This window comes from Parus major, chromosome 5, assembly GCF_001522545.3.
Source record: "Parus major isolate Abel chromosome 5, Parus_major1.1, whole genome shotgun sequence".
In the NCBI taxonomy this organism is placed as follows: domain Eukaryota; kingdom Metazoa; phylum Chordata; class Aves; order Passeriformes; family Paridae; genus Parus; species Parus major.
In genome coordinates this window covers 61,189,310-61,198,534 of record NC_031774.1, presented here as the reverse complement: position 1 = coordinate 61,198,534, position 9,225 = coordinate 61,189,310, and the positions used below count along the sequence as shown (strand labels likewise).

General features: G+C 55.9%; 1 protein-coding gene across 1 annotated transcript in view; it reads right to left on the bottom strand.

The window, feature by feature from the left end:
- Positions 1-2,784: 2,784 nt before the first annotated feature.
- Positions 2,785-9,225, bottom strand: part of LRFN5 (leucine rich repeat and fibronectin type III domain containing 5) — a 9,889-nt gene continuing 3,448 nt past the window's right edge. The window contains exon 3 of the mRNA XM_015632339.3: positions 2,785-3,206. Coding sequence (XP_015487825.1) covers positions 3,097-3,206 — 110 coding nt within the window. The 3' untranslated portion in view covers positions 2,785-3,096. The remainder of the gene's footprint in view (positions 3,207-9,225) is intronic.

Here is a 9,225-nt window from a genome sequence, read left to right as displayed (position 1 = left end):
GTGAGAATGTTGGTGGGCTGGAATGTCCAGGCTTTTCTGACTGAGGGTGCCCTGGACCAGCACAAGACATAACTCATCACACCCCCATCACCCAGTCACCCCACAGAGCCTGTGAGCAGAGTGACAGGCTGGCTGAGACCCCAGGTTCCTGCTGGGACAGGGTGTTCTGCCTCCCCTGGACCAGCCTCCGTGCCTATGGACACATTTCCTGGCCTGTGGTCACCTTCTAGGAAAAGCAATTCCCATAATAATCCAGGGAGTCCCTGTGATGAGCACAGCAGTGGGCCAGGGACTCGTGAGGAAGCCCCTGAAGCATCACAGCACCTGCCTGGCAGGGAGCCCACCGTGGCCACTGCTGGCACGGGACACTGCTGCAGACCCACTGGGAGACAAGGAGTGCTGCTTCTGGGCCACAGCTCCCTTCAGCAATAGAAACTGAGATGATCTGCATGATTCTTCAGTAAGTTTCCAAGTTCTGGATGTCAATAATAGGTCACTTTTGCTTGTTGATGTTCCTCTAAGCCCTTTATGGATGAAAAGCCATCTTGGGCAGAGCAGCCCTACTTCTTGCCCAACAAGAGGATCACTCACAGCACCACAGAAGCAAGCACTCTACTCCACAGATTTCCAAGAGTTTTTTTCCCAATCTGACTCACAGCTGAAGTGAATTTTGCCCCATGAAAGCTGTATTTCCAGTTAACATCAAATGAACATGTGGAACTTATCTTGACAAGTAATTAAAAGGGTACAGAAAGGAATCAGCAAGGGGAAAGTAGCTCTGCTCTGTGCATGGAAGCCTGAAATTTGAGCCACTGAATGAGGGGAATAACATGATAGCAATGTGGAATGGAATTCTGAGCATGGATGTGTCTGTGCAGTTGGAACTTGGAGCACATTGGTGTAGGAAGGGTTCTGGCAGCTGCACTGAATGCAGGATGCTAGAAGGAAGCAGCAGCCTCTGCTATTCCTGTACCTCACACACCTGGGTCATGTATTTGCTCTGCCCAGCTGCTTTGCAGACCCCAGTGTCACCTGCTTGCTCCAAGGAAGGTCAGCTGTCCTGAACTTCACCAGGGGAGTCACCCCAGTCAGCAGAGAGAGAGGGGATGGGTCTGTGGACTCAACATCCACGGAACATTTTACTGCAGAGTACTTTATCTCAGTCTCTTGCAGAATTTAAACCCCATTTGCTCTGCACAGCAAGGAAAGGGAAGAGCAATACTTGCTGTTAATACAACCCACATGAAATCCAGGCTGTATGCAGTGTCAGAAGCATCACAGCTCAGGCTTCGTGAGGAAAAGAGGGATGATCCAACTCCTGATCAAAGCCTTGGCTTTTCCCCTTGCAGTCCCCACTCAGCATGGCATTCTGTGCACTGCACAAATCATGGAGCATCTTCCCCAGGGTCTGTGGGGCCAGCCTGACCAGTACTGAATTCTTCACACAGGCACAAGCCTGGGGTGCCAAGCTTGGGGTCTCCTTGCCAATGTCATGGGGTGAATCCTGTCTCTGCAGCATCAGAGGAGGAAGCATAGGAGGGGATCTGATGGGTGAGACTCCTGGATCAGCTTAGCCTCTCCTCCATGGACTGCTGGGACTGTATCCTGGGAGATGCTGATGTCTCTGCCGGCACACACAAGCCACAGGCACGTGTCACTTAGCCAGCTGCCCCAGCTGAGGGCCATCATCAGCACAGCAGAACAGGGCCAGCAGTGGGACCAGCCTGCACAAGGGGTGACAGCCCCAGCACAGCCCACCTGGGCAGCCCCAGCCCTGGTGACAAGACACACCAGAGCTGTGATCTGTTCTCCTGAAGTTATGTTAAGGATTCACCGTGGTTCTGAGGAAGCTCTAATTGAATCTATGAGCAAGATGGAATGCTGACAAGGGAGAAAAGAAAAAAAAAAAATCCATAAAACTCCTTCGGTCTTGTTAGAGGAGCAGGGCAAGACTGTGTGGGCCAAGGGACTGGGGCAGCATGAGAGAGTCCCAGGCCAGTCCCCAGCAGTCCCCCCAGCCTAGACTGTCCTGTTAGCACTGACAGTGCTCCACAGCTCCTGGCACACTGTGGTCACTGCCTGTCCCATGGCACTCCTGGCACACGGTGCTGGAGCAGCCTGCAGTGCTGTCACCCACTACAGCCCAGGCTGCCCTCCTGGCACAGGGAGGGGGCTCTGTGAGGTTCTGTGGGCCCCAGTGCCCCAGGGCTTTCCCCCACAGGCAGATGGGGCTCCCTCTGCCCAAAGGCTGTGTTGCTGCCCAGCACCAAGGGACAAAGCCGAGCAGCTCCCTGCTGGCACAGCTGCCTGACCCAGCTGGTCACCCCGGGCCAGTGGCACCAGTGGCCACGAGCTGGGGCTGCAGCCAGGCACAGCTCACTGCTCCCACTCTGAGACACAGGAATCACCCACCATCGTTGGGCAGTGCCCAGCCTGACCTCACACAGCTTGGCTGAGCACATGGACCATGGGCAGCATGGGATCCCTCCATGGGCACAGACCCCAGAGAGAACAGGATTCCTCCATGGGCACAGACCCCAGGGAGAACAGGGTCCCTCCATGGGCACAGACCCCAGGGAGAACAGGATTCCTCCATGGGCACTGACCCCAGGGAGAACAGGGTCCCTCCATGGGCACAGACCCCAGGAAGAACAGGATTCCTCCATGGGCACTGACCCCAGGGAGAACAGGGTCCCTCCATGGGCACAGACCCCAGGAAGAACAGGGCCTCTCTGGATCAACCAACCTGCCAGGCACAAACCCCTGGATCAACCAACATGCCCATGCCATTGTAGTAAAACATTTATTTGTTCAGGTGATTGAAGCTACCATGTTTACAGCTTGTGACCTCACCACTGGCCACATGGAACATGACCTGGGACTGCAGCTGTTGCCACCAGATTTTTCATCATAGTTTTTAGTTATAAAAACCTTGGACACCAGAAAAAACAGGTATTTGAGACTTTAAGTGGCAGATGGGAGATGGGAGAGCTGTGAGGGGGGAAGACAGTTTATCAAGGCAGCCGACCTTGACGGCCAGGTGGCCTCGGCTGCAGCTTCAAGTAAAGGTTTCGGTGGGGTGAGTGCGGTGACACGTCAGTCCTCGGAGAGTTGGAACCGTATTGTTTTCTGCCGAGTAAGAACATCGGTGGCAACGTTTTCAGGGAGTGCAGAAGGGCTGGTGTCCTGCAGAGAGGCCCCGGCTTCTGCGCAAAGAGACAGAACAGAGACAGTGAGGGGACGAGGAGCAGCATCAGCCCTTCCCCTTGGCCAAAGCTGATGTGGGACCACACCAAGAGCCCCAGGAGCTGCCACGGGGCCAGCCTGGCCATGGCACCCACGGATGGGCCCAGAACTGCTGCACAGCCAGCTGGGCACAGCACCAAGGGTCCCAGGAGCTGCCACAGAGCCAGCCCAGGCAGGACACGGCAGCAGCCCCTGCCCGCGGCCCTGGCACCCTCTGCCTTGGTGCCATGTGCACTGCAGGGGCTGGGGCAGCAGAGCAGGGCAGCTGACAGGAGACTGGGCTAACAGTACCCAATGTCCCCACCCACTGCTACAAGTCTTGTCACCATCAGGGACTGCAGGCACAGCACTGCTGCTGCTGCTGCTGCTGCTGCTGCTGCCGCTGCTGCTTCAGGGAAACTCTAACTGACAAACCCCCAAACCCCCAACACAACCAGAAAAGCTCATTGTTCCAGAACCAGAAATTTCTCCATTTTCTAGATTTGCTTCTGCCCTTGCACAGGCCAAGCCTCTGCCCACGGCAGGGACTCCAGTGCCGCACACTGCCAGGGGTTCACACAGAGCTGGGGACACAGAGCAGAGCAAAGGGCGGGCACAGACAGCACTCACCTTCCTGAGGTTTGCATGCACGAGGAAAGCTCATTGCAATGAGGATGTGCCATGTGTCACTGTCCTGCCCCACATCAAGCCCACGGCACAGGGACAGCCATGGGGCAGATGTTCCACCATCTCACCTGGTCCCTGAGCAGCGGCCTCACCTGCCACCCAGCACAGCCCCAGTCACCCCAGGGAGAGCAGATGTGCCACTGCCATACTCAAATACCAATCAGGCACCACTTTAAACTCATCTTTGCCGTGGGTTACAGCCCCCAGACTACAGACTGGCCATGGGGACCCCAGGCTTAGGCCAGGTGGGGGTCCCTGTGTGTCCCCCGAGGGGGCTGGGCTCCAACCCTGCCTGGTTTTCCTCATTCCCTCTCCAAGTGGGAATTTCCCCTGCAGAGGAGATGGCACAGCTTGCACACAGCACTGTGGGTGCTTCCAGAGCAGCATCCTGGCCGTGTAGGAGGTAAACCAGCTCACACCAAGCCAGGCACACCAGCCTGGGCTCACTTTGCAGATTCCTGACCCAGATGCTTCTAAAGTGCAGCTCTTGTAACGACCTGAGGTGACAGAGAACCACAAAACCTGGAGCTTATTCTGTTCATTTTAATACAAACACAGTCCCTCATGTGGGGTCTGCAGCCAGCCATGTACCACATTTGCTCTTCCCCTTCCAATTTTCCTTCCTTCCAAGCCAAGCTTCCCTTTGTCTCCAGCAGGAGCCCTCACACTTCTCTTGTGAATGAATCATTGCATTACAAGTCCACAGTCAACAAACGCAGTAGGATTCACCTTTTACTGGGCTGGCAGGGTGTGTGTGCTGTCCTGGGCACCACACCCGACACAGGCCTGTTCCCTGGGGTCTGTGCCACTGTGCCAGACCTCAGCCCCTCTCCAGGCCTTGGCACTCACAGCCAGGGCACAGGGTTCCTATTCACACCTGGTTTTCCTGGCACTCCACGTGTACCTCCTGCAGCCGGCGGGGAAGGGTGGAGAAGCTGCTGCTGAGCAGGTGGGCTGGCACCAGCCAGACCCCTCTGCTGTGCCTGATGTCCCCAGGGACAATTCCACAGGCACAGGGGGTGCAGCAGCACAGAACCAGTGGCCGAGGATTTGGTGCTTGGCCAGCAGGGAGCCCCAGCTGGGCTGAGGGGCCACGGTGGGTGACGACCCCAGCACAGCGTGGTCTGGCAGCACAGGCTCTGCCCCAGGCCCAACACACAGCCAGGAACACAGGGACACGTTTGCAAAGGGGAAATGGGAGAACCATGTTATTTGCAAGCAGGACCCTACGGACCGGCCACAGTTTGCTGGTTTTAAGTCAGAACTCTGACCAACATTAAAATTATTGCCAGGAGAAGGCACTGAGCAAGTGGGTGGCTGCTGTTAGTGCAGCTTTTGGGCAGCGATGGTGCACCCTGAGTGGGCAGCAGCGGCATGGAACAGGGAGGTGAATGTTCCTGAGCAATCACAGCGCTGCCAGCTGTGACCATTCTGCTCAGGTTCCAGTACCACCAAAGCTCCAGCGTCACTGGGGCTCTGCTTCCCCTTGGCTGATGGGAAGAGAAGTGATCCTGGTAGCAGCTGTAGCCATTACTCCTGGTTTGAAGGCATTCCCAAGGAAGCAGCGTGCCCCCTCTCTGTGCTGGGTGCCCACCATGGCTTCAGGCAGTCCTGCCATGGCACACAAAGGGCCCCACTGCACCTTCTCGAGCACACACAGCTGCACAGGGCTGTCCACCCACCACGGTTCCGTGTCACTCCACTGGTCTGGGATGCTCCCAGGGCAATGCCCAGCAGGGCTGCCATGGTCCCCGGGAGGCAGGAGCATCCCCAGGCTGCTGGCACCAAGCCCCCAGCAGCTCCTCTGCCGGCAGGGCACTGCTCCAGTGCCTCTGCAGGAGCTCCTGGGCGGGCAGCGCGCCCCAGCCAGGGCAGAGGGTGCCCAGGAGCTGTGTCCCCTCTCCCGTGCACAGGACACATGGCTGTGCCATGGCTGCAGACGTGGCACGTGGGCACAAGGGGAGGGCTGGTGAACACTTGGGGATGTGCTGCAGGAATGAAGCCACGCCGAGAGCAGAGCGAAGCAGCACCGTGCATTCACGGTAAGGACGAGCCTGGACACAGCGGGAAGGCAGCAGGCACGAGAGACAAAACACAACACCCTGGACAGGCCATTCCATGGGGTCTGTGCCCCTGTGACAGCCAGACCCTCCTCTGTCCAGGCACAGCCACACCAGCCCCGCACAGAGCCCCACCTCCAGAGAAGGCCTGGGCACACCGTGTGTTCCAGGCATTGCAGCAAGAGCTGAGAACTTTCTGAAGCAGTTTCTCATCCAGCAGTGCCTGTGAACAGAGACCCTCTCAGGGCTCATATCTCAGATAATCTGTGGCAGAGCAGGAGCACACTGAGCCCAGCTGCAGGCAGGAGATGCCTGAGGGGCAGGGAGGCTCAGGTCCCTGCAGAGCCCTCTGCAGCTGGGGGTGATGCTGGGGCACAGCACATCACACCCCCCATCCCATCCCCTCCTACAGGGAGGATTTGTCCAGTCTGGGGGAAATAACCTTGAACCTATTCTGACCCAGGAGCATCTTAGCACTTTTTCTGTCTCACACAGTTGGCAACCTATGGTTTTTGCAGAACAGAAAGGACAGAGAATTTCCTCCTCCATGAGGCTTCCCAAACTTTGAATCAAGCCTGAATAAAACCAAATGTCCCACTGCACAGTTATGCCAGTGGGAACAGATGATTCCATGCCCAGGGCATTCCCAAGGGATGATCCTCTCAGCCAGGGAGAGAAGCAGGCACAAGAGGAACCCTCAGATCCCCTTTCTTGCACTGTCAACAGAGAATCAAACCAAACACAGGGCCATATGGTCCCTGTACACTGCTTAACACAGAGGCACCATGGACAGAACATCAGCTGCGGTGCTTAGAAAATTATTCCTTTGAGTGAAAAATTAAAAATATAAATTTCCTTAAACCACAAGACACCATTAGTATTTTAGCACTTTCACAAAACATCACACAGATTTAGGTCCAGTTTTAGACAACATATAAAAGCATTTTCATTTGACATTTTCAAAATGCATGATTAAACCCAACCACTCCACAGCAAACCTCTGACAATCTCCCTCTACCCCAGCGTGGTGGGGAAGGTGCCTCTGCCAGCACAGTCCCTCACTGGGGCTCAGACCTTCACATTTGACCCACACTGGGCACAGCCCTTGCCAGACCCAGGGCAGACCTCCCCTGTCCTTGACAGCACGTTATTTAACACCTCCCTTCTGTTTGTGCAGTGCTCATGGGTTGCCAGAGCAATCCAAGGAGGGATTTATTCTACTTTTTTTAAATTTTTCCAGCAGGAAGCAGGTTTTCTCATTTTGAGGCTTTCCTATTTGGTCTCTGCATTTCCTGTGGGAAGCAAGAAGTGTTTCTAAAAAAGAAGCAGCCTCTTCCTTTTAGGACCTTTACACCACTGTCACTGACTTTGTTCCTCCACGGCAGGCAATAAAATCACCCAGAGCAACCCACGATGGCCAAGAGCACGAGCCCTGTGCTGCAGAGTCCCAGCAGTAGACGGGGTGCCAGGGGCTGTTCCCACTCTGAGAAGTTCCCCCACAGCTGCCCTGGGGCCTCCTGCTGCCCTGGCTGGAGCCAGGCTGGCCTCAGGAACCTGCCTTAGTTATGGTGCCCCCAGGAACAAACATACAGGGTATAAAATTTAACTATTCTCTCACTTTAATGGCCACAAAGCCCATCTTGAACCTGTTATTTGGCATCTGAGAATGCACAATGCTCAAATATTCAGAGTTAAGCAGTCTCTAATTTGAATATGATGACCATATGAGTTTAATTAATATTAACTCACTTTACAGTGAGCAGAGCAGCTGCCATCCCCACAACAAAATTTGCACCCGCTGTCCCCTGCTGCTGTGGGGTTCTGTCCCTACAGAGCGGCCCAAAATCACTCTATCCCACAGGCACCGCAATTAAGAGCAGCTTAAAGGAGAGACCATCATCTCCCAGGCCCTTCAACGCACTCAGGGACTGAAAAGAACAGGATCAAACCATAAAGTTCATAGGAAATACGTCCCAGAAGTGCAGGACAGCAGGAGATGGCCATCATCACCCGAGCAGGCACCGCCGAGGTGCCGAGCGGCCGCGTCCCTGCCGGCTGCAGCCCTGGTGCCCAGCTGTCCTGCCAGCCCTGCCCTGCGCCCTGCTCAGCCCTGCCCTGCTCAGCCCTGGTGCCCAGCTGTCCTGCCAGCCCTGCTCAGTGCCCTGCTCAGCCCTGCCCTGCTCAGCCCTGGTGCCCAGCTGTCCTGCCAGCCCTGCTCAGCCCTGCTGCCCAGCTGTCCTGCCAGCCCTGCCCTGCGCCCTGCTCAGCCCTGCCCTGCGCCCTGAGCCCCCAGCCCTGCCCTGCACCCTGCTCAGCCCTGNTGCCCTGCGCCCTGCTCAGCCCTGCCCTGCGCCCTGAGCCCCCAGCCCTGCCCTGCACCCTGCTCAGCCCTGGTGCCCAGCTGTCCTGCCAGCCCCGCTCAGCGCCCTGCTCAGCCCTGCCCTGCACCCCGAGCCCCCAGCCCCGCTCCCTCCCCAGGGGCCGCAGGACAGGTGCCTGCACCGCGGGCTGTGGCTGCTCTGGGACCGGGGCTCAGGAACCTTTCCAGGGAGAAGCGGTGTGCGATCCCACTGCTTCAGCAGCGCCCAGCCCCGGCCAGCCAGACCCGGCACAAGGGAATGGACCCCGCTCCTCATCCTCCTCCCGGCCCCACGGCAGGAGCTGTGGAGCACCGGGGCCCCGGCCCGGCTCCGGCAGGGCAGTCACCGCGAGGCTGGCTGGCGTACCGAGTGAATATTTTATTTTACACAACATAACAACACAGCGTTGTTGCTCCTGTACAGCATCTGCCTAAAAACAAAGGCAACACCATTGTCACGAAAAAGAAATGTACAGTCTGACCGGTTTAAAAAATATCATTTTACTAATTGATCCAGAAGTGATTATTTGTTAGCTTGGAGGAAATTGCATTTCCTTTATAAAAGGCTTTTTCTGTGAAAACTCTCTCTTTTGTTTTCTGCTACCGCAGAACCAGGAAGCCAGTCCTAGAGCAGGGAAGGCACTGGTGCTGTTTCGTGCTTTTTTTCGCCCCTTAATCTTTTTTTCCTTTTTTTTTTTTTTTTTTCTCAAATCTCTGAATGTTGCCTTCGGTTTTGATATTAAATAAAACCAAACGAAAACTAAATAACCCCCCCGTGTGCACTGGGTGGCTTATACAGAACCCCGCATGAACAAGCCATTAATCAGCGAGACAGCAGTGGACATCCAAATCCAATTCCCTGGGAAAGGGAGTTTCACACAATGTTTGGTGGTT